General features: G+C 47.1%; 1 protein-coding gene across 3 annotated transcripts in view; it reads right to left on the bottom strand.

Annotated features, from left to right (window-relative positions):
- LOC141122814 (uncharacterized) overlaps positions 1-18,932 on the bottom strand; it is a 52,623-nt gene extending 33,691 nt beyond the window's left edge. Inside the window, exons 1-2 of one of the 3 annotated variants that reach the window (XM_073612007.1) lie at positions 18,764-18,932; positions 7,879-8,190 (exon numbers count right to left, since the gene is read on the bottom strand). In XM_073612007.1, coding sequence (XP_073468108.1) covers positions 7,879-8,190; positions 18,764-18,806 — 355 coding nt within the window. In that variant the 5' untranslated portion in view covers positions 18,807-18,932. The remainder of the gene's footprint in view (positions 1-7,878; positions 8,191-18,763) is intronic. The other 2 variants (XM_073612006.1, XM_073612008.1) reach the window with 2 other exon arrangements.
- Positions 18,933-24,669: the final 5,737 nt, after the last annotated feature.

Genomic DNA, 24,669 nt, shown 5'->3' with positions numbered 1-24,669 from the left:
CACAGATCACGCTGCATTGCTGGGCACAGATCACGCTGCATTGCTGGGCACAGATCACGCTGCATTGCTGGGCACAGATCACTCTGCATTGCTGGGCACAGGTCAGGCTGCATAACTGGGCACAGGTCAGGCTGCATAACTGGGCACAGGTCAGGCTGCATAACTGGGCACAGGTCAGGCTGCATAACTGGACAATGGAGAGGCTGGCTGCATTACTGGGTACAGGACAGGCTGCATTACTGGGCATAGGTTAGGCTACATTGCTGGGCACAGATCAGGCTGCCTTGCTGGGCACAGATCAGGCTGCCTTGCTGGGCACAGATCAGGCTGCATTGCTGGGCACAGATCAGGCTGCCTTGCTGGGCACAGATCAGGCTGCCTTGCTGGGCACAGATCAGGCTGCCTTGCTGGGCACTGATCAGGCTGCCTTGCTGGGCACTGATCAGGCTGCCTTGCTGGGCACTGGTAATGCTGCCCTGCTGGGCACTGGTCAGGCTGCCTTGCTGGGCACTGGTCAGGCTGCATTACTGGGCACTGGTCAGGCTGCATTACTGGGCACTGGTCAGGCTGCCTTGCTGGGCACTGGAGAGGCTGCATTACTGGGCACTGGAGAGGCTGCATTACTGGGCACTGGTCAGGCTGCATTACTGGGCACTGGTCAGGCTGCATTACTGGGTACAAGTCAGGCTGCATTACTGGGCACAAGTCAGGCTGCCTTGCTGGGCACTGGAGTGGCTGGCTGCCTTGCTGGGCACTGATAAGGCTGGCTGCCTTGCTGGGCACTGGAGAGGCTGGCTGCCTTACTGGGCACTGGAGAGGCTGGCTGCCTTGCTGGGCACTGGAGAGGCTGGATGCCTTGCTGGGCACTGGAGAGGCTGGATGCCTTGCTGGGCACTGGAGAGGCTGGCTGCCTTGCTGGGCACTGGAGAGGCTGGCTGCGCTGCTGGGCACTGGTCAGGCTGGCTGCGCTGCTGGGCACTGGTCAGGCTGGCTGCGCTGCTGGGCACTGGTCAGGCTGCATTGTTGGGCACTGGTCAGGCTGCATTGTTGGGCACTGGTCAGGCTGCATTGTTGGGCACTGGTGAGGCTGCATTGCTGGGCACTGGTGCGGCTGCATTGATTCGGCCCCCCAACAATCTGAGGGACAGTGGACTGGCCTCCTATTTAAAAAGTTTGAGGACCCCTGATCTATGGGATGTGCTGGAAAAACATGTCCGATCCACGGAGACCCCACCTCCCAACTTACAGGACATAAAGTATTATGAGCATCAGAACTGGATCATGAAGAGAAAAAGGCTATTTGTGGGAATTGAGTGAACTGGACTATGAAGCAATAGAAGAAGGTGGACTAGTCTGATGAATTGAAGAATTGTTTGAAGAACACAACAATGAGTTTGAGGTGTTGACTTGTCCTCCACATTCTCCAGACCTCAGTCCAATTGAGCATCTGGGGGATGTGCTGGAAAAACAAGTCTGATCCATGGAAGCCCCACCTCCCCACTTACAGGACTTAAGGGATTATGAGCATCGGAACTGGACCACAAAGCAATGGAAGAAGGTGACCTGGTCTGATGATTTTTGGAATGGTTTGAAGAACACAGCAATGAGTTTGAGGTGTTGACTTGGGCTCCACATTCTCCAGACCTCAGTCCAATTGAGCATCTGGGGGATGTGCTGGAAAAAAGAAGTCCTATCCATGGCGGCCCCACCCCTCAACCTACAGGACCTAAAGGATCATGAGCATCGGAACTGGATCATGAAAAGAAAAAGGCTATTTGTGGGAATTGGGTGAACTGGACCATGAAGCAATGGAAGAAGGTGGACTAGACTGATGAATTGAAGAATGGTTTGAAGAACACAACAATGAGTTTGAGGTGTTGACTTGGCCTCCACATTCTCCAGTCCTCAGTCCAATTGAGCATTTGGGGGATGTGATGGATAAACAAGTCTGATCCATGGAAGCCCCACCTCCCTACTTACAGGACTTAAGGGATCATGAGCATCAGAACTGGACCACAAAGCAATGGAAGAAGGTGACCTGGTATAATGATGTGAAGAATGGTTTGAAGAACACAGCAATGAGTTTGAGGTGTTGACTTTGCCTCCACATTCTCCAGACCTCAGTCCAATTGAGCATCTGGGGGATGTGCTGGAAAAAGAAGTCCAATCCGTGGCGGCCCCACCTCCCAACTTACAGGACCTAAAGGATCATGAGCATCAGAACTGGATCATGAAGAGAAAAAGGCTATTTGTGGGTATTGAGTGAACTGGACCATGAAGCAATGGAAGAAGGTGGACTAGGCTGATGAATTAAAGAATGATTTGAAGAACACAACAATGAGTTTGACGTGTTGACTTGGCCTCCACATTCTCCAGAACTCAGACCAATTGAGCATCTGGGGGATGGGCTGGAAAAACAAGTCTGATCCATGGAAGCCCCACCTCCCAACTTACAGGACTTAAGGGATCATGAGCATCAGAACTGGACTCCGGAGCAACTTGGCCTCCAAATTCTCCAGATCTCCATCCAATTGAGCATCTGTGGGATGTGCTGGAAAAAGAAGTCCAATCCATGGCGGCCCCACCTCCCAACTTACAGGACCTAAAAGATCATGAGCATCAGAACTGGATCATGAAGAGAAAAAGGCTATTCGTGGGAATTGGGTGAACTGGACCATGAAGCAATGGAAGAAGGTGGACTAGTCTGATGAATTGAAGAATGGTTTGAAGAACACAACAATGGGTTTGACGTGTTGACTTGGCCTCCACATTCTCCAGAACTCAGTCCAATTGAGCATCTGGGGATGTGCTGGAAAAACAAGTCTGATCCATGGAAGCCCCACCTTCCAACTTACAGGACTTAAGGGATCATGAGCATCAGAACTGGACCACAAAGCAATGGAAGAAGGTGACCTGGTCTGATGATGTGAAGAATGGTTTGAAGAACACAGCAATGAGTTTGAGGTGTTGACTTTGCCTCCACATTCTCCAGACCTCAGTCCAATTGAGCATCTGGAGGATGTGCTGGAAAAACAAGTCTGATCCATGGAAGCCCCACCTCCCAACTTACAGGACTTAAGGGATCATGAGCATCGGAACTGGACCACAAAGCAATGGAAGAAGGTGACCTGGTCTGATGATGTGAAGAATGGTTTGAAGAACACAGCAATGAGTTTGAGGTGTTGACTTGGTCTCCACATTCTCCAGACCTCAGTCCAATTGAGCATCTGGGGGATGTGCTGGAAAAACAAGTCTGATCCATGGAAGCCCCACCTCCCAACTTACAGGACTTAAGGGATCATAAGCATCAGAACTGGACTCCGGAGCAACTTGGCCTCCAAATTCTCCAGATCTCCATCCAATTGAGCATCTGTGGGATGTGCTGGAAAAACACGTCCAATCCATGGAGACCCCACCTCCCAACCTGCAGGACTTAAAGGATCATGAGCATCAGAACTGGATCATGAAGAGAAAAAGGCTATTTGTGGGAATTGAGTGAACTGGACCATGAAGCAATGGAAGAAGGTGGACTAGGCTGATGAATTGGAGAATGGTTTGAAGAACACAACAATGAGTTTTAGGCCTCCACATTCTCCAGACCTCAGTCCAATTGAGCATCTGGGGGTTGTCCTGGAAAAACAAGTCTGATCCATGGAAGCCCCACCTCCCAACTTACAGGACTTAGGGGATCATGAGCATCAGAACTGGACCACAAAGCAATGGAAGAAGGTGACCTGGCCTGATGACGTGAAGAATAGTTTGAAGAACACAGCAATGAGTTTGAGGTGTTGACTTTGCCTCCACATTCTCCAGACCTCAGTCCAATTGAGCATCTGGGGGATGTGCAGGAAAAAGAAGTCCAATCCATGGCGGCCCCACCTCCCAACTTACAGGACTTAATAGATCAGAAGCATTAGAACCGGATCATGGAGCAATGGAAGAAAGTTGCCTGGTCTGAATCACGTTTTCTTTTCCATCATGTGAATGGTCGGGTGTGTGTCACTTACCTGGGGAAAAGATGGCACCAGGATGCGGTATGGGAAGAAGACAAGCCGGTGGAGGCAGTGTGATGCTTTTAGCAATGTTCTGCTGGGAAACCTTGGCTCCAGCCATTCATGTGGATGTTACTTGACACATACCAACTACCTAAACATTGTTGGTGACCAAGTACACCCTTTCATGGAAATGGTGTTCCCTGATGGCAGTGGCCTCTTTCAGCAGGATAATGCACTTTGCCACACTGCAAAATTGGTACAAGAATGGTTTGAGGAAAACATTAATAAGTTAGGGGTGTTGACGTGGCCTCCAAATTTTACAGATCTCAATCCAATAGAGCACCTGTGGGATGTGCTGGAAAAACAAGTCTGATCCATGGAGACCCCACCTCCCAACTTACAGGGCTTAAAGGATCTGCTACTGCTGGCTTGGTGCCAGATACCACAACGTACCTTCAGAGGTCTAGTGGAGTCCGTACCTTGATGGGTCAGGAAAGGGGGACCTACCCAATATTAGGTGGGTGGTAATAAAGTTATGGCTGATCGATGTAAATACCAAATTGGCCAAAATTGAGTGCATCTGCAAAGTGACACAACCCAAAACTGTCCATAGAGGACGCCTTAAAGACTTTTACAATTTATGGATTTAGAGTTAAATGTCAGCCCCCATATCCAATCACTGGCTAAATCCTGCCGCCTTAACCTCCGCAACATCTCCAAAATTCGACCCTTCCTGACTAATGACACTACAAAACAACTTATTCACTCCTTGATTATTTCCCGCCTCGACTATTGCAACTCTCTCCTTAATGGCCTACCCTTAAGCAGGCTATCCCCCCTTCAGTCTATTATGAATGCTGCTGCTAGACTAATACACCTCACTAATCGATCCGTGACTGCTGCTCCTCTCTGCCAATCCCTTCACTGGCTTCCCCTACCCCACCGTGTAAAATTCAAAATGCTAACCATAACATACAAGGCCATTCACAACATCGCCCCCACCTACATCACCAACCTCATCTGCAGATATCGCCCAAATCGCCCCCTCCGCTCCTCCCAGGACCTCCTGCTCTCTAGCTCCCTTGTTACCTCCTCCCATGCTCGCCTTCAGGACTTCTCCAGAGCCTCTCCCATCCTCTGGAATTCCCTGCCCCAGTATGTCCGATCAGCCCCTACCCTGTCCACCTTTAGGAGATCCTTGAAAACTCATTTATTCAGGGAAGCCTATCCCACACCCACATAACTGTCCCTGAGCCACCCCCATCAAATCATTCTTTGCAGCTATTACCTTTTGTACCACCACCCCCTCCCTTTAGAATGTAAGCTCTACAAGCAGGGCCCTCCTGTACCTTTTGTATTGAACTGTACTGTAATTGTGTTGTCCCCCTTATACATTGTAAAGCGCTGAGTAAACTGTTGGCGCTATATAAATCTCATATAATAATAATAATAATAATAATAATAATAAATGTCAGTGAGTGGTCCCGGAGTTGCTGGTCTCACTCCGGTGTGTGCGGCAATACCCAATATGTGGGCAGTGATACCTAACTTTCCCCCTACAGGCTGCAGTGTCATACAGACCACCCTATGTAACGCCCCCTTGCAGGGCCGGGACTAAGGGGTGGGCAGGAGGGACGGTTGCCCTGGGAACTGGGGTATTATGTGAGGTGGGAGGGCACCGTGAGGAGATTGGGGGGAGGGGATTTGTGTTGGAAGGGGGTAAGAATTGTCCTAGGAAGTAACATTTGGGGGGGTGTGCTAGGAGTGGTGATTTAGGGAGATCTGTGTTGGGAAGGGGGATAGGGGGGAAAGGATTTGTGCTAGGAGGGAGGATTGGGGGTATGTGCCAGAAGAGGTGAAATGGTAGAGGGGGGGTTAATTAGCACAATAAACAATGGGTGAAAGACCCTCAGAAGGCACATTAGACATACTTGCAATAAACACATTACAGCAGACAACCCCGGACAGGTGGCTTGCTGATGACATCAACATCTGCTATGAGTCCCAACAGTGTGGAGCAGTCAGTGGGCAGGAGAAGGTAGCTGCCATGACCACTGTGGTATCAGTAGAGCATTTATGCTAGGATGGGGGATTTTGGGGGAGAGTGTTCTTCTAGAAAAGCTAATGTGGTTGTGGGGGAGGGATTTGTTTCTAAGGGGGGAAAGCATTTTGATTGGGGAGCATTTGTGGGGACATTTGGGGGGAGTTTTCTGCTGGGATGGAGGTTTGGAGTGGGGAAGAGGATTTGCGCTCAGAGGGGAAATTTGAGGGGTAGGGGACTTGAGCTAGGAGGGGAAATTGAGGGGGGGGGATTTGTGCTAGGATAGGGGATTGGGGGAGAGGAATTTGTGCTGGGAGGGGGATTTGGAGTGGGGGAGAGGATTTGCGCTCAGAGGGGAAATTTGAGGGGTGGAGGATTTGTGCTAGGAGGGGAAATTTGAGGGGTAGGGGACTTGAGCTAGGAGGGGAAATTGAGGGGGGGGGGGATTTGTGCTAGGATAGGGGATTGGGGGAGAGGAATTTGTGCTGGGAGGGGGATTTGGAGTGGGGGAGAGGATTTGCGCTCAGAGGGGAAATTTGAGGGGTGGGGGATTTGTGCTAGGAGGGGAAATTTGGTGGGGGGGGGGTTATGCTAGGATGGGGGATTGGGGGATGGTAAATTTGTGCTGGGAGGGGATATTTGGGACGGGGGGGATTTGTGATAGGATAGGGCATTGGGGGAGGGGAATTTGAGCTGGGAGGGGGATTTGGAGTGGGGGGGGTTGTGCTAGGAGGGGAAGCATTTTAATTGGGGAGCATTTGTGGGGAAATTTGGGGGAGTTTTGTGCTGGGAGGGAGGTTTGGAGTGGGGAAGAGGATTTGCGCTCAGAGGGGAAATTTGAGGGGTAGAGGACTTGAGCTAGGAGGGGAAATTGAGGGGGGGGGGTTTGTGCTAGGATAGGGGATTGGGGGAGAGGAATTTATGCTGGGAGGGGGATTTGGAGTGGGGGAGAGGATTTGCGCTCAGAGGGGAAATTTAAGGGATGGAGGATTTGTTCTAGGAGGGGAAATTTGGGGGGGGGGGGGGTTATGCTAGGATGGGGGATTGGGGGAGGAGAATTTGTGCGGGGAGGGGGATTTGAAGTGAGGGGAGAGGACTTGCGCTCAGAGGGAAAATTTGAGGGAAAGACGACTTGAGCTAGGAGGGGAAACTTGTGGGGGGGGGGATTTGTGCTGGGAGGGAAATTTGAGGGGTAGAAGATTTGTGCTAGAAGGGGATATTTGAGGCGGGGGGGGATTTGTGATAGGATAGGGGATTGGGGGAGGGGAATCCGAGCTGGGAGGGGTATTTGGAGTGGGGGAGAGGATTTGCGCTCAGAGGGGAGATTTGAGGGGTGGAGGATTTATGCTAGGAGGGGAAAAGGGGAAATTTGGGGGGGGGGGTATGCTAGGATGGGGGATTGGGGGAGGAGAATTTGTGCTGGGAGGGGGATTTGGAGTGAGAGGAGAGGATTTGCGCTCAGAGGGAAAATTTGAGGGAAAGAGGACTTGAGCTAGGAGGGGAAATTTTTTTTTGGGGGGGGGGTGATTTGTGCTCGGAGGGGAAGATTGAGGGGTAGAGGATTTGTGCTAGAACGGGATATTTGGGGAGGGAGGGGATTTGTGATAGGATAGGGGATTGGGGGGAGGGGAATTTGAGCTGGGAAAGGGATTTGGAGTGGAAGGGGGAAAGATTTGTGCTCGGAGGGGAAATTTGAGGAGTAGAGGATTTGTGTTCGAAGACTTAGTAATGACGTAAATTAAGGAAAGGTTTTTTTTAATAAGGTCATCATGTGGGGGGGGAGGGGGGGACCAGGGAAGGTGTGAAATAAGCAGAATTACCATCAGATATAAAGAATCTTACATGGAAGAGCGAAAAGGAGGGCTGCCAAGTAGGTGCGCTTTACTATATAGAAATTGTATTCTTCACATCCCTGGAACTCGGCGTCTTTCTCTCTCATGCACGTCAGGAGGACACAGCGTTCCATAGAATTGTCCGCAATATTCAGATTTGGGATTATCGGGCAGAAAATGACTTCCTCCCATATCCGTAAATAAATGTTCTTCCTATAATCTTCCAGAGGGATCTGAGGATCATTGTCCTCCAAGGAAAAATATATTATACCAAATTTCCCTAGTTGACAAAACGTGAATTCTTCTTCTTCTTTGGATCGTCCTGGAAAGGGAGATAAGGGTGACATACATTACCCATCAAAGTTAGATATAACGCAGTGCGGTTCCTGGCCCTGCTGGAGTGCGGTCATCACACAGAGATAGAGACAATGAAGGAGATCAGAGGAAATGACCCACCATGACCCCACAATAACCCCAAAAAAGAAGATGAGGGAGCCTTTTCTGATACACTATATTACCAAAAGTATTGAGACATCTGCCTTTACACGCACATGAACTTTAATGGCATCCCGGTCTTCGTCCGTAGGGTTCAATATTGAGTTGGCCCACCCTTTGCAGCTATAACAGCTTCAACTTCTTCTGGAAAGGCTGTCCACAAGGTTTAGGAGTGTGTCTATGGGAATGTTTGACCATTCTTCCAGAAGAGCATTTATGAGGTCAGGCACTGATGTTGGACAAGAAGGCCTTTCAGCACCCAATTTAGGATACAGCCGTTTGTGCAGGAACGTGTGCGTTGGGAGTATTGCATTGGAGGACAAGAAGGCCTGGCTCGCAGTCTCCACTCTGATTCATCCCAACGGTGTTCGATCGGGTTGAGGTCAGGACTCTGAGCAGGCCAGTCAAGTTCCTCCACCCCAAACTGGCTCATCCATGTCTTTTATGGACCTTGCTTTGTGCACTGGTGCGCAGTCATGTTGGAACAGGAAGGGGCCATCCCCAAACTGTTCCCACAAAGTTGGGAGCATGAAAATGTCCAAAATGTCTTGGTATGCTGACGCCTTAAGAGTTCCCTTCACTGGAACTAAGGGGCCAAGCCCAACCCCTGAAAAGCAACCCCACACCATAATCCCCCCTCCACCAAATGATTTGGACCAGTGCACAAACAAGACAACCCCCCACCCCCGGTTGGTCCGTCACTCAGTCAAAAACCCCTGTCGCTTGCTTGTCCCCCCCCACCAGCCCCACACTTACCCCAAATAGGTCACGGGCAACTTCGGCTCCTTCCTGCATCTCCTCCTCCTCGGCTGCTTCACTACTCCTTCCCTCAACAGCCATTACGATCGCTTTGTAAGCAAGGTCCATAAAGACATGGATGACCGAGTTTGGGGTGGAGGAACTTGACTGGCCTGGACAGAGTCCTGACCTCAACCCCATAGATCACCTTTAGACACACTCCTAAACCTCATGGACAGCCTTCCCAGAAGATTTGAAGCTGTTATACCTGCAACGGGTGGGCCAACTCAATATTGAACCCTACGGACTAAGACTGGGATGCAATTAAAGTTCATGTGCGTGTAAAGGCAGGCGTCCCAATACTTTTGGAAATATAGTTTGTGACGAAATTCAGACTGACACACAGAGAAAACATTTCAAATTTTACGTCCTCATATAAAAAAAAAAGAATTATTTTTATCACAGGTGTCTATATAGCACCATCAATTTACCAATTCTAGACATGTGGTCCATGTTAGTATCCGCCCCCAAGGAGCTGACAATCTGAGGTCACTCTCTCCTCTATATACAGTATCTCACAATACGGCAGTTGGCAAGTGGTTAAAATAAAAGCCAAAACCAAAATTTACCTTTAATATCACTTTGGTATGTGTGTGCATGTACAGTATCTCACAAAAGTAAGTATACCCCTCACATTTTTGTAAATATTTTATTCTATCTTTTCATGTGACAACACTGAAGAAATGACAATTTGCTACAATGTAAAGTAGTGAGTGTACAGATTGTATAACAGTGTAAATTTGCTGTCCCCTCAAAAAAAATCAACACAGAGCCATTAATATCTGGCAACAAAAGTGAGTACACCCCTAAGTGAAAATGTCCAAATTGTGCCCAATTAGCCATTTTCCCTCCCCGGTGTCATTTGACTCGTTAGTGTTACCAGGTCTCAGGTGTGAATGCGGAGCAGGTGTGTTAAATTTGGTGTTATTGCTCTCACTCTCTCATACTGGTCACTGGAAGTTCAACATGGCACCTCATGGCAAAGAACTCTCTAAGGATCTGAAGAATTGTTGCTCTACATAAAGATGGCCTAGGCTATAAGAAGATTGCCAAGACCCTGAAACTGAGCTGCAGCACGGTGGCCAAGACCATACAGCGGTTTAACAGGACAGGTTCCACTCAGAACAGGCCTCGCCATGGTCCACCAAAGAAGTTGAGGTCACGTGCTCAGCGTCATATCCAGAGGTTGTCTTTGGGAAATAGATGTATGAGTCCTGCCAGCATTTCTGCAGAGGTTGAAGGGGTGGGTGGTCAGCCTGTCAGTGCTCAGACCATACGCCACACACTGCATCAAATTGGTCTGCATGGCTGTCGTCCCAGAAGGAAGCCTCTTCTAAAGATGATGCACAAGAAAGCCTGCAAACAGTTTGCTGAAGACAAGCAGACTAATGACATGGATTACTGGAACCATGTCCTGTGGTCTGATGAGACCAAGATAAACTTATTTGGTTCAGATGGTGACAAGCGTGTGTGGGGGCAACCAGGTGAGGAGGACAAAGACAAGTGTGTCTTGCCTACAGTCAAGCATGGTGGTGGGAGTGTCATGGTCTGGGGCTGAATGAGTGCTGCCGGCACTGGGGAGCTACAGATCATTGAGGGAACCATGAATGCCAACATGTACTGTGACATACTGAAGCAGAGCATGATCCCCTCCCTTCAGAGACTGGGCCGCAGGGCAGTATTCCAACATGATAACCACCCCAAACACAACTCCAAGATGACCACTGCCTTGCTAAAGAAGCTGAGGGTAAAGGTGATGGACTGGCCAAGCATGTCTCCAGACCTAAACCCTATTGAGCATCTGTGGGTCATCCTCAAATGGAAGGTGGAGGAGCGCAAGGTCTCTAACATCCACCAGCTCTGTGATGTCATCATGGAGGAGGGGAAGAGGACTCCAGTGACAACCTGTGAAGCTCTGGTGACCTCCATGCCCAAGAGGGTTAAGGCAGTGCTGGAAAATAATGGCGGCCACACAAAATATTGACACTTTGGACTCAATTTGGACATTTTCACTTAGGGGTGTACTCACTTTTGTTGCCAGTGGTTTAGACATTAATGGCTGTATGTTGAGTTATTTTGAGGGCACAGAAAATTTACACTGTTATACAAGCTGTACACTCTCTACTTTACATTGTAGACAAGTGTCATTTCTTCAGTGTTGTCACATGAAAAGATTTACAAAAAATGTGTACTTACTTTTGTGAGATACTGTACATGCACACACATGCCAAAGTGATATTAAAGGCAAATTTTGGTTTTGGTTTTTGCTTTAACCACTTGCCAACCGCCTAACTGTAAATGTACTTCATGATTTTGACCTTAAATACCGGGGTTATGGCTGCAGCCAGATGCCGTAAGCCCCCCGGTAACTTTTTTTTTGTTAGGAGACCAGCTTTCATATAAAAGCAATCCTGGCAGCGGATTTGTCACTTTTCTAGGCAGTGGTTGTTTCCGGGTTTACCTGATCTGTCCAGAAGATAGGTGGGCAGACAAGTCAAAGGAGGGCAAGATGGCCCTCACTTGGCTCTATGCCCTTGGAGGACCGGTACGACCCCTGACATCACTTCGGGTTCTAGGCCCTCAACTTTTTCTTTTCAAAGTTACTTTTTTTTTTTTTTTTTTTGCTTTTAAAGATAAATGAGAGATCTGGGGTCTTTTTGACCTGTCATGCTTATTTCTATTACAAGGGATGTTTATATTGCTTGTAATAGGAGAAAAAGTCATTAAAAAATCAATAAAAAATAAAAACAAACAATTAAAGAGACAGTGTAAAAAATAAATAAATAAAAAGTAAAATAAATAAGAAAAAAAAGTTCAAAGTCCCCGTCCCTACGAGCTCGTGCGCAGAAGCGTGCGCATATGTAAGTCGCGTCCACATATGAAAACTGTGTTTAAACCACACATGTGAGGTATCGCCGCAAATGTTAGAGCGAGAGCAATAATTCTTGCCCTGGACCTCCTTTGTACCTCTAAACTGGTAACCTGTAAACAATTTTAAAGCGTTGCCTATGAAGATTTTTAAGCACCGTAGTTTTTCGACATTACACGCGCGTGCGTAATTTTAAAGCGTGACATGTTCGGTATCTATTTTTTCGGCGTAACATCATCTTTCACATTATACAAAAAAATTGGGCTAACTTTTATTTTATTTTTTATTTTTTTTAATTCATTCAAGTGTTTTTTTTCCCCAAAAATTGCTTTTGAAATACAGCGTGACCTAAAATATTGCAACAACCGCCATTTTATTCTCTAGGGGTCCCTGCTAAAAAATAATGTTTGGGGGTTCTAAGTCATTTTCTAGCAAAAGAATACTGATTTTTACTGGTAAACAAAAACTGTAAGAAAAAGGCCTGGTCTAACAAGTCATGCTTACCGGCTCTGTGTTATGGTTTTGCACAGAGCAGCCTGGATCCTCCTCTTCTTGGGTCCCCCCGTCAGCGCTCCTGGCCCCTCACTCCTGCTGCACACTGAAAGTTTTTTACCTTCATGCATAGAAAGCATTAAGGTGAAAACCTTAAGGCCCCTTTCACACTGAGGTGCTTCTAAACTGCAAGTAAAACACTAAGCGCTTTTGTGGTGCTTTTGTGGTGCTTTTCAGGCGCTTTTAAAGAACTTTTGAGGCGCTTCCCAATTATTTTAATGGAGAAGGACCTTTTTGAGACTTTTTTTTTAGCGCTCCAAACATGCTCCAAAGATGCTGCTTGCAGGAGTTTTTTCACTTCCCTTCCAGTGCACACCGCCCCGGTGTGAAAGCATTCATTGGTTTGAATAGAAATAGGTTTTCCTGAGCTTTTCAGGCGTTTTTTTTGCATGAAAAGCACCTTAGTGTGAAAGGGGTCTGAGCCTTTACAGCCACTTTAAAGTATGTGTGAATCCCCAACCTATTCCAGTTTAACTAGTTGCAGACCTTGGGTGTGCTACACATGGCCAAAAAAAGGTCATCCTTCTACACAGGGCATGTGTAGCATGTCCAGTCCTTCTGCCCTGCTGCCAGGACCCCCATCTCCCAGTACTCAGCAATTCAACACTGATTAATCAAAGCTGGCATTGCTGGGTACACAGAGAAGGTTGAGGTAGCTGGAGCTGTCAAAAAAGGTCACCCTTCTACACAGGGTATGTGTAGCACATCCAGTCCTTCTGCCCTGCTGCCAGGACCCCCATCTCCCAGTGCTCAGCAATTCAACACTGATTAATCAAAGCCGGCATTGCTGAGTACACAGAGAAGGCCGGGGCAGCGAATCTGTCAAAAAAGATCATCCTTCTACACAGGGCATGTGTAGCACGTCCAGTCCTTCTGCCCTGCTGCCAGGACCCCATCTCCAAGTACACAGCAATTCAACACGGATTAATCAATGCCAGCATTGCTGAGCACACAGAGAAGGTCGGGGCATCTGACGGTGTCAAAAAAGGTCACCCTTCTACACAGGGCATGTGTAGCACGTCCAGGCCTTCTGCCCTGCTGCCAGGACCCCCATCTCCCAGTACACAGCAATTCAACACGGATTAATCAATGCCAGCATTGCTGAGCACACAGAGAAGGCCGGGGCATCTGACGGTGTCAAAAAAGGTCACCCTTCTACACAGGGCATGTGTAGCACGTCCAGTCCTTCTGCCCTGCTGCCAGGACCCCCATCTCCCAGTACACAGCAATTCAACACTGATTAATCAAAGCCGGCATTGCTGAGTACACAGAGAAGGTCAGGGCAGCTGGAGTTGTAAAAAAAAGCAAGCAGTCGGACAAGGAGATGCTTTAAAAAAAATTGCAGGTTACCAGTTTAGAGTTACAGAGGTCTAGCACTAGAATTATTGCTCTTGCTTTAACATTCGTGGTGATACCTCACATGTGTGGTGTGAACACCGTTTAGTTATGCGTTCGCTCCTGCGCGTGAGCATGAAGGGATAGGGGTGCTTTAATTTTTTTTTGGTTTTTTTGTCTTATTTATTTTATTTTTTATTTTTACACTGTCCCTTTATTTTTATTTAATTTTTTTAGCACTTTTATTTCTATTACAAGCAATTTAAACTACAATTTGTAATAGAAAAAATGGATGACAGGTCCCCTTTATGGAGAGTAGAAGACCTCATATCTCTCCTCTACCTTTAAAAGCAAAAGATCAAAAACATTTTTTGGATTTTCTCTTTAACTGAAAAAAAAAATGTCTACTTCCCGCCCTAGGCGGGAAGTGACGTTGTGACGTCATGATGTCGCTCCGGTCCTCCAAGACCATAGAGGCGATCAGAGATGATCTGGTCTCTGTTCCCCTCTATGGCCAGCTGCGTGAACCTTCGGATGGGTGCGCCGGTTAAATCGGTAAGCCAGAGAAACACTGGGAAGCCACGCGGACAGCTCTAATGTGAAAGCCAGCCGTCGGCGGGAAAAAAAAATACAGAGGTTATGGCTGATAGCTTCATCCATAACCCCAGTAAACCACTTGCGAACCGCAACATATATATATACGTATTACCGTTGGCAAGTGAGTAGTCATACCTGAGTTTGGCAGCAAAGTTCATGAAAGTAATCAATAGCAAAGCAAGAGCCCATCAAGCAGTAATCCACACGGAGTCCAGCATCTGTTGGCACAAGTCCATGTAGATGCAGACCCCTTGGAACCCCGACTGGGTTCCCACAAAGGGGGCAAACCAGCAGAGTAAGCCCCTGTTCACACTAGTTATAAGACCCATGAGGCTTGAGTCACAAAGAATCGCATGGCAAGGGGAATCACATTGGTTTAAATAGTGCCCATCCTAAATCAATGCATCTCAGCATAGGGCGACTTAGGAAAAAGTTCCTGCACTACTTTGATGTGACTCCCAGTGCAACTTGGCCCCATAGACTTTTATGTTATCTTACAGAAGTCGCATCAGCAATAGATAGGAATGCAACTTTGATACGTCAGTGTTTTTTGTTGAACCATCACCTCCCTCATCCTTGCTGCCTAAAATCTTCCTCCCTAGCACAATGCATTGACACCTGATTGTAGCAACTATGCACTTTCTCGCTCGCATTTTTAACGCAGTTTTCACTTGAATGGGCTGCCCTACATGCAAGAAACACCCCAAAGTGGCTCAAGAACCTTTTTTTGGTCATGGAGCGTTGTGCGTTTTGCCACGCTTGTAACACATTTTGTCATGCAGCAAAACATCGTCTGCTAACCGCGATTGGGGTGTCATTAACAATTAGCCTGCATTCACATCTGTGCATACCTCAATGCGTTTGCCGCACGTTGCCGTACAATTTCCAAAATACTCGGCGAAGCGCTTTTTTTTTTTGCAATGCGTTTCCAAAGAGCGCCTTTTCTGTGCAGGTTGCCATGCATTTAGAAGTGGCGCAGATACAAACGCAGCCTAAATGGCAAATCTTAAGCGTGATACTTGTTTGCCGCACATTCTAAATGTGCCGTGACGCACATTTGGAGGGGCTTCAGTAACCAAAACTGCAGTGTTTATCCTCATGACACAACACAGGAAGCACCTCCATGGTTAACAGAGGACAGAATTAAAATTAGACTTGAGAAACTTAACATTAATAAATCACCGGGACCAGATGGCTTGCATCCGAGGGTACTTAGGGAACTCAGTCAAGTGATTGCCAGACAGTTGTTCCTAATTTTTACAGACAGTCTATTGACTGGAATGGTACCAGCTGATTGGAGAAAAGCCAATGTAGCACCAATATTTAAAAAGGGCCCAAAATACATCCCTGGGAATTACAGACCAGTTAGCCTAACATCAATAGTATGTAAACTCTTGGAGGGGATGATAAGGGACTATATACAAGATTTTAGTAATAAGAATGATATCATTAGCAGTAATCAGCATGGATTCATGAAGAATCGTTCTTGCCAAACCAATCTATTAACCTTCTATGAGGAAGTGAGTTGCCATCTAGATAAAGGAAGGCCTGTAGACGTGGTGTATCTGGATTTTGCAAAAGCATTTGACACAGTTCCCCATAAACGTTTACTGTACAAAATAAGGTCCGTTGGCATGGACCATAGGGTGAGTACATGGATTGAAAACTGGCTACAAGGGCGTGTTCAGAGGGTGGTGATAAATGGGGAGTACTCGGAATGGTCAGGGGTGGGTAGTGGGGTTCCCCAGGGTTCTGTGCTGGGACCAATCCTGTTTAATTTGTTCATAAATGACCTGGAGGGTGGGATAAACAGTTCAATCTCTGTATTTGCAGACGATACTAAGCTAAGCAGGGCAATAACTTCTCCGCAGGATGTGGAAATCTTGCAAAAAGACCTGAACAAATTAATGGGGTGGGCGACTACATGGCAAATGAGGTTCAATGTAGAAAAATGTAAAATAATGCATTTGGGTGTCAAAAATATGAATACAATCTATACACTGGGGGGAGAACCTCTGGGGGAATCTAGGATGGAAAATGACCTGGGGGTCCTAGTAGATGATAGGCTCAGCAATGGCATGCAATGCCAAGCTGCTGCTAACAAAGCAAACAGAATATTGGCATTAAAAGGGGGATCAACTCCAGAGATAAAACGATAATTCTCCCACTCTACAAGACTCTGGTCCGGCCGCACCTGGAGTATGCTGTCCAGTTCTGGGCACCAGTCCTCAGGAAGGATGTACTGGAAATGGAGCGAGTACAAAGAAGGTCAACAAAGCTAATAAAGGGTCTGGAGGATACTAGTTATGAAGAAAGGTTGCGAGCACTGAAATTATTCTCTCTGGAGAAGAGACGCTTGAGAGGGGATATGATTTCAATTTACAAATACCAGACTGGTGACCCCACAATAGGGAGAAAACTTTTTCGCAGAAGGGAGTTTAACAAGACTCGTGGCCACTCATTAAAATTAGAAGAAAAGAGGTTTAACCTTAAACTACGTAGAGGGTTCTTTACTGTAAGAGCGGCAAGGATGTGGAATTCCCTTCCACAGGCGGTGGTCTCAGCGGGGAGCATTGATAGCTTCAAGAAACTATTAGATAATCACCTGAATGACCACAACATACAGGGATATACAATGCAATACTGACATATAATCACACACATAGGTTGGACTTGATGGACTTGTGTCTTTTTTCGACCTCACCTACTATGTAACTATGTACAGAGAATGTGCACGTTGCCGCGCATTTTGAAAATGTGCATCGCACTTGAGATGCTATTTAGACATTTTTGAACGCGCAGTGGCCCGCAAAAAAAAAAATACGCGTGCTTTGCCCCACGTTTTGGAAATGTGCATTGTGCCTGTGTTGCCATTTATTCTGCGTTCACATTAACGCATTTTCTATTGCTCAGTGGCCCACACAGAATGCGCGCAATTTGCCATACATTTCAAAAACGCGCATCACGCTTGTGTTTAGGTTGCGTTCCCATCTGCGTCAACCCGCACAGAATATGTGGAAACGTGGGGGGAAAATGCGTTTTGCACTTGCGTTGCCACTTAGGCTGCTTTTTGCATCATGGCTTTTCCGAACACGCAGCAATCTGCACAGAAAACGCGGAGACGCGAGGAAAACGCGTGTCGCACTTGCGTTGCCATTTGGGCTGCTTCTTTAATCTGCCGAGATTTTCCGAAACACGCAGCAACCTGCACATAAAAATGTAAAGCTTTGCCATGCGTTTTCGGGAATGCGCGGCAAATGCACATCAAGCTTGCATTGCCATATAGGCTGGGCTTGCATTTGAGCATTTCCGAGCATGTGACCACCCAAACAGGAAATGTTGTACTTGCGTTGCCATTTAGGCTGCGTGCGCGTCTGTGTGGTTTTTGATCGTACGGCAGCCCCCCCCCCAACCGAAAACGTGCGCTTTGCTTCACATTTTTAGGAAATATGCATCTCGCTTGCATTACCCTTATGGGGACGCAAGCGTGATGTGCGCTTGCACCGCATTTCAAAATGTGCAGCAAAGCTTCCTTTTTCTGGGCAAGTTGCCTTAAAACGTGCAGCTGTCAATGCAGCCTGATTGTTTATAAAACCCCAAGCATGGTTAGCAGATGCGTGTTTTGCCGCAAAACAAAAACGCGCTACAAATGCTAAAAAACGTTCCCTGAAAAAAAAACACGTGATTCACCACGAACAAAAACAAACTATTTTGGGGCGCTTGTTGTGCATAGGGCCGTCCATTCATGCTGCGCTGCACATGAGGCCTATGCGCAACAAGCGCCCCAAAATAGTTTACGCTTGAAAAACGCTAGCTGGAACACATGTTTCTGCTATGCTCAGGTGTGAATGGAATGTGCTATGGAGGAAGATTTTAGGCAGCAAGGATGACCAGGGAATAAACACTGATGCATCAAAGTCACATAAGAATGCTTCTTTTCTGTGCTGCCAGGACATGTGTGGATTGCAACTGCATCAAAATCGCAAGGAAAGTCACACTGGAAATCGCACAACAACGGGGTCGCAGCAGTGTGAACCGAGGCTATATCTTGACAGTTATTCCCAAGCCTCTCTTCACTGAGCAGCCCCTATTTATGTATCATCATGCTTGTTCCAGGTCAGCAGCTCCTCAAACAGTGGAGCTGGAATGAAATGGCTGATGCAGCTTCAGAAACAAGTCAGCAATGGAAGGAATCTCCCATAATTCTGTGTTATCAGGTTCCCTTTAACTCATAATGTTGGAGACTTACCCATCATGCCCACAACAAGGACCAAGAAATAGAAGTTCATCATGTCTGACCTCCGGGAAGTCCACCTGGTAGTAAATGGATAGAGGAACACAGCTCAGTCTACACCGATACGTGTCTGAGAAAGGAGCGAGCGTTCTGCTAGGACATAGTATATGGTACAGGAAGGAACATTGTCTAATATTCCAAGGCGAGGTGCCAACATCCTGTCAGGCTTTTGTTACACAAACATTTTTACTGAACAGGATAATGTTCACTTTATTTGTCATAAAAGCCATCAGAGGACATCAGAGGAGGTGAAGTTCCATAAACATGGACACCGGTGTACTGCCAATGCCAGGAGAGTGACCTGGAGGTCTATAGAATGACCAATGCCAGGAGAGTGACCTGGAGCTCTATAGAATGACCAATGCCAGGAAAGTGACCTGGAGGTCTATAGAATGACCAATGCCAGGAGAGTGACCTGGAGGTCTATAGAATGACCAATGCCAGGAGAATGACCTGGCGGTCTATAGAATGACCAATGCCAGGAGAGTGACCTAGAAGTCTATAGAATGACCAATGCCAGGAGAGTGACCTGTAAGTCTACAAAATGGCCAATGCCAGGAAAGTGACCTGGAGGTCTATAGAATGACCAATGCCAGGAGAATGACCTGGCGGTCTATAGAATGACCAATGCCAGGAGAGTGACCTGTAAGTCTACAGAATGGCCAATGCCAGGAAAGTGACCTGGAGGTCTATAGAATGACCAATGCCAGGAGAATGACCTCGCAGTCTATAGAATGACCAATGCCAGGAGAGTGACCTGTAAGTCTACAGAATGGCCAATGCCAGGAAAGTGACCTGGAGGTCTATAGAATGACCAATATCAGGAGAGTGAGCCGGGGTTCTATGGAATGGCCAATGTCAGGAGAGTGACCAGGAGGTCTATAGAATGGCCAATGTCAGGAGAGTGACCAGGAGGTCTATAGAATGACCAATGCCAGGAGAATGACCTCGCAGTCTATAGAATGACCAATGCCAGGAGAGTGACCTGTAAGTCTACAGAATGGCCAATGCCAGGAAAGTGACCTGGAGGTCTATAGAATGACCAATATCAGGAGAGTGAGCCGGGGTTCTATGGAATGGCCAATGTCAGGAGAGTGACCAGGAGGTCTATAGAATGGCCAATGTCAGGAGAGTGATCAGGAGGTCTATAGAATGGCCAATGTCAGGAGAGTGACCAGGAGGTCTACAGAATGGCCAATTCCAGAAGAGTGACCTGGAGGTTTTATAGAATAGCCACCTTTGTTCCATCTATGTTACATCTCAGTGCTGCTGATCTCCTGTCATCTCTTTGCTGCCACTTCATTTTTACATGCATACCAGCAATGGCTGTTCTTCATCAGGTTTCCTGATGGTGACAACAGTGGACCATGTCTGTGTGATGTGTGTTGAAATGGCCATTTGTTGTATCTATTGGAAACCTGTGTGACAGGGTGACAATGCAGGAACACAGTTGGGAGGCATGAACAGGGCCTTGTCACCTTATGACAGGAAGTGCCCAAACATGTTTGTTTGCATTGAATTTGTAGAGTTCCCCTCACTTCCTGTCTCATAAGACATTGTCAGTAGGACAAGAAGTAAAAATGTCTCTAATAGAGCCCCACTAACAGGATAGATCTGACAGGGGTTCTAATTCTTCCCTGGTGTGTATGAGTAGAGAGGAAATACCTACCAGGTCAGAGTCCTCAATGGTGGAAAGATTTGTAGGGATGTGTTACCATACCTACCAACTTTCTGAGATGAGAATGAGGGACACCTACTAGCAAAGGTATGTAGGCATAGGACACGCCCCCTGCCACGCCCCCCTTAAAGGAAAATTGTACAAAAAAAGATTGGTTAAATCTACAAGTGTTTTTTTATGACTACTATTCCTTTATACTGACTTTTGGAATTTACAAATGCAGCAATTTTGAAATTGGGTGAAAGGTTTAGCACTGGGAAACACTTTTTTTAAAGATAAATATTGCATTTTATATACAACTCTATAGATCCGACCAAAATGAGGGACAAATGAGGAGGAAAGAAGGACAGAGGGACTTTGTTCCAAATCAGGGACAGTCCCTCAAAATCAGGGACAGTTGGGAGCTATGGTGTTACTGTCCTTGAAGAGCATTGCACCCAGAGGTGATCTATATTCCATTACCCGATGGTCATTCTGTTGAGTTGGCTTTGGAGTCCTGTGTGAGAGGCCAATATGAAAAGTCACACCTGTTCTGGCAGCTGGCCAATCTCTGGTGAGCGTGTTATCAGTGGGTGGGAACTAGCTTTGAGAAAACTGGGGGGGGGGGATATTCTGGAATGGTCTTTCCTGTACTTGGGAGGTTCCTGAGAGAAGGCTGGGTCTCTGGAAAAGGGCACCAAGGCTGGAGCCCATGCCTTGTGTACCTGGGGCAATGTTGATGAGCGGAATGGAGAACATTATAACTTCCTGTTTTGTGCTCTAGAAGTAGCTGTCAGATGCTCCTGGATGCTGAGATCTACCTAGCTAATACTAGCTAAGGAGCTAAATACCCCCTGTGAGAGCTTTTGGTTTTCCACCTCCTTCTCCTGTCCCACCAAGCTGAAGTAAAGCATTGTAACTGCCTTCAAGTGTGGACCTACTTTTTTGTATTGGGCAAGTAAGTATGACCTATCCTGAGGACCAAGAATGTCCAATGGGCAGTCCCTCTTGTATCCACAAGCCTCATATACCTAGAGGACCTATAGTGCTAGGTGTGATCTATCCTGAGGACCAAGAATATCCAATGGGCAGTCCTTCCTGGCCATATTAGGAGCATCATGGGCCTGGTGCTGAAGATTCTGGTGGGCCTTTTTTATGGAAATAAATAAAATGAAAATGCAAACACATTTTGTTAAAGCAAATTACATATTTAAACAAATTAAATAGAGAGGAGGGTGAGAGCGAGGGGGAGGGAGGTGAGAGAGAGGGGGTGGGTGGGGTTAGAGAGCAAGGATGGTGTGAGAGAGAGAGAGAGAGAGAGAGAGGGGGTGAGAGAGAGGGGGTGAGAGAGAGAGAGGGGGTGAGAGACAGAGAGGAAGGGTGAGAGACAGAGAGAGAGTGAGAGAAGGATGTGAAAGAGAGAGATGAGAGAGAGGGGAGTGTGAGAGAGAGAGGGGGTTGTGAGAGAGAGAGATAGAGAAAGGTGGGTGAGAGAGAGAGGGGGTGAGAGAGGAGATGACAGAGAAAGGAGGTGAGAGAAAGAGAGAGGGGGTGAGAGAGATGGGGGGTGAAAGATGACAGAAAGAGATAGGGGGTGAGAGAGAGGGGGTCAGAAAGAGAGGGGGTCAGAGAGAGAGAGGGAGTTAAGCAGAAATTAGAGGGTCCCCTACACCCCAAAATACCTCATTTCTACTTAACGCCACAAGCCTCTGCTCTTTGTTGCACCCCAGCCCCCCTGCACACCCCCTCTTTGGTCATGTTTGCCCTCCAATTCCTTCTCTCTTTACCTCTGGACACCCCATCCATCTCCTCACCTTCGCTGGACAGGCTGATGGCAAGCTCAGTGACAGTGGCAGGCAGGGCTTGTTGTACATCCTCAATGTTGGCAGGATTCAGCAAAGGTGATGGTGGACCAGGGCTCAGGGAGTTTGATATACCTATGAAAGTTCTAACAATTTACATATCCATGCCGCCTACGATTTACATATCAACGCAACCACAATTTACAATTCAATCATGTGTACACTGCACACAGAGCAGGGCTGGGCAGCTTTAGTGGCTCCCTCACACCACTGGGCTGGGCCTATTTTAAGGCAGGGGCCTGGAGTTGCAGCTCCAATAACCCCTATGTTAATCTGGCCCTGAGTCCTTCTAGTATCCACAAGACGCATATAAATAGAGGACCTATAGTTCTAAGAAAATCAGGTGTGATCTATTCTGAGGACCAAGAATGTCCACTGAGCAGTCCTTCTTGTATCCAGAAGGACCCCCTATAGTTAAAGGCCTTATAGTGCTGGGAACATCAGGACACTACCTATAAAGCTCCCACTTAGCGGAGGCTCAATGTCCCCTGTTACCCAAGTGCTACAATGTCAAGGGAAGCAATTGCTGAAAAGGTGGAGGTCCTGTCACATGACCTTCCCCTATACAGCTACCCATGTATTAGGAGATGCAAATTTCAACAACAAAGTAGTTTCATTTTTTTGGGAGTTTCTTTTCTGGGAACAAAATGCTGATTTTTGTGTCCTTTCTTCAACCAAAGACAATAATTATTTATTATTATTACCGAGGAGAATCATAAATGAGAACGATTGTCCTGTAAACAGTGCCCAAATGTTATTTCATTTGCAGCTGACCTGTCATTTTTACTGTAGGTCAATGTTACTGTAAAACCAGCTGAATGCATATCTCAGATGTCACCCAAAAACACCAAAAAATCTTGAAAAATCTAAATAAAATATAGAAACGTTACCAACATGCTTGTCTGCTGTAAGACCTTAAATCCATTGAATATGTTTAGATTAACATCTTTGCAAAAACATCATCTGAATACTTTGAGCGTGTGATCTTCCCCTTTCCTTCCCCACACCTCCATGGCCATGCTTATGAGCAAAGTCCAGCTGTTATTTTGACAGCTGGACTTTGAAAGTGGTGGTCTTATATGTAAAAGAGGAAACTCAGAGTGCCGGCCTGGACCACATCCAGGGTGAGGGGTCCCTCTGACTTCCAAAATCACATACAAACCCACTGCTTTCACCTGGTAGCTCAGAGTGTGGCCTGCCTGCCCCCCCCCCCCCACACACACACCTTGTGTGAATGTGCATTGGCTGAGCAGGGTGGGTAAGGGCTGGGTGGGGGGGGGGGGCTGAACATAGAGTGTGCCACTGGGGGAAATGACTTGCCCCATCATCCTGTGTAGGCGAAACTGGAAACTCAGGGGGCCCGGGACCTACATAGGGTGACGCAGCAAACGCTTTTCCCCAACGACATAATGTAAAACCTAATGTGACAGGCAGGCCACACGGGACCCTGGAGCATGGGCAGGGTTGCCACAGCGATCCCTCAAGCTCCACCCATGGTGGACGGTGTCAGTAGTTCTTTTATTTTTATTATTTTATTTTTTTACACGTTTATTTCTTTATCATTTTATTTTTTATTATGATTTATAGTTTTCTTTAGCAGCTTTGTTTGGGGGGGGCTTTGGTGAAATATCAGAGATCAAAACAGAAACCTGATGTCTCACTTTTGAGAGAAAGAAATTGAGGACACCAATTCTTGAATTACTTTCTCTGCAGCCTCAGCTGCACTGAAGATGATCTATACAGGTTCTCCTGTTCATTCACAAACTGAATCATAGTAAACATAGTTTACAATGTTTCAGTTAGTAATGAACACAATGAGTGATCGGTACTGGTCACTGACTGTGTTCATTTAGAAAAGGAACTGGCCGGTAAATTATATTACCAGCCTTCTCTTCTTCTCTCAAACCTTAAGATCCCCCACAGCAGCCAGCGGTAAAGGAGAGGAGGGTAGCTGACAGAGCCATGGGGGGGAACACAGGGGGGGCCCAGGCATCGGGGGGAATCAGATAGTGGACAGGAGGGGGTGACCAGTGCGGTGGGGGGGTAATTACAAAAACCGATGCCCCGAATGGTTCTCCATGCAGCAAGCTAAAAGTCACAGGAGGGAGAGGAGGAAAAATGGCTTTCACAGATAGGAGTGTGGGACGGAAAAATGAAACAGGGACAGACCTACAGGTACAAGAAGACAGGGACGGACCCACAGGTACAAGAAGACAGGGAGGGACCCACAGGTACAAGAAGACAGGGAGGGACCCACAGGTACAAGAAGACAGGGACAGACCCACAGGTACAAGAAGACAGGGACGGACCCACAGGTACAAGAAGACAGGGACGGACCCACA

The sequence above is a fragment of the Aquarana catesbeiana genome, linkage group LG01, assembly GCF_042186555.1.
Source record: "Aquarana catesbeiana isolate 2022-GZ linkage group LG01, ASM4218655v1, whole genome shotgun sequence".
Classification (NCBI taxonomy): domain Eukaryota; kingdom Metazoa; phylum Chordata; class Amphibia; order Anura; family Ranidae; genus Aquarana; species Aquarana catesbeiana.
This window is presented reverse-complemented; position numbering and strand designations above follow the sequence as displayed.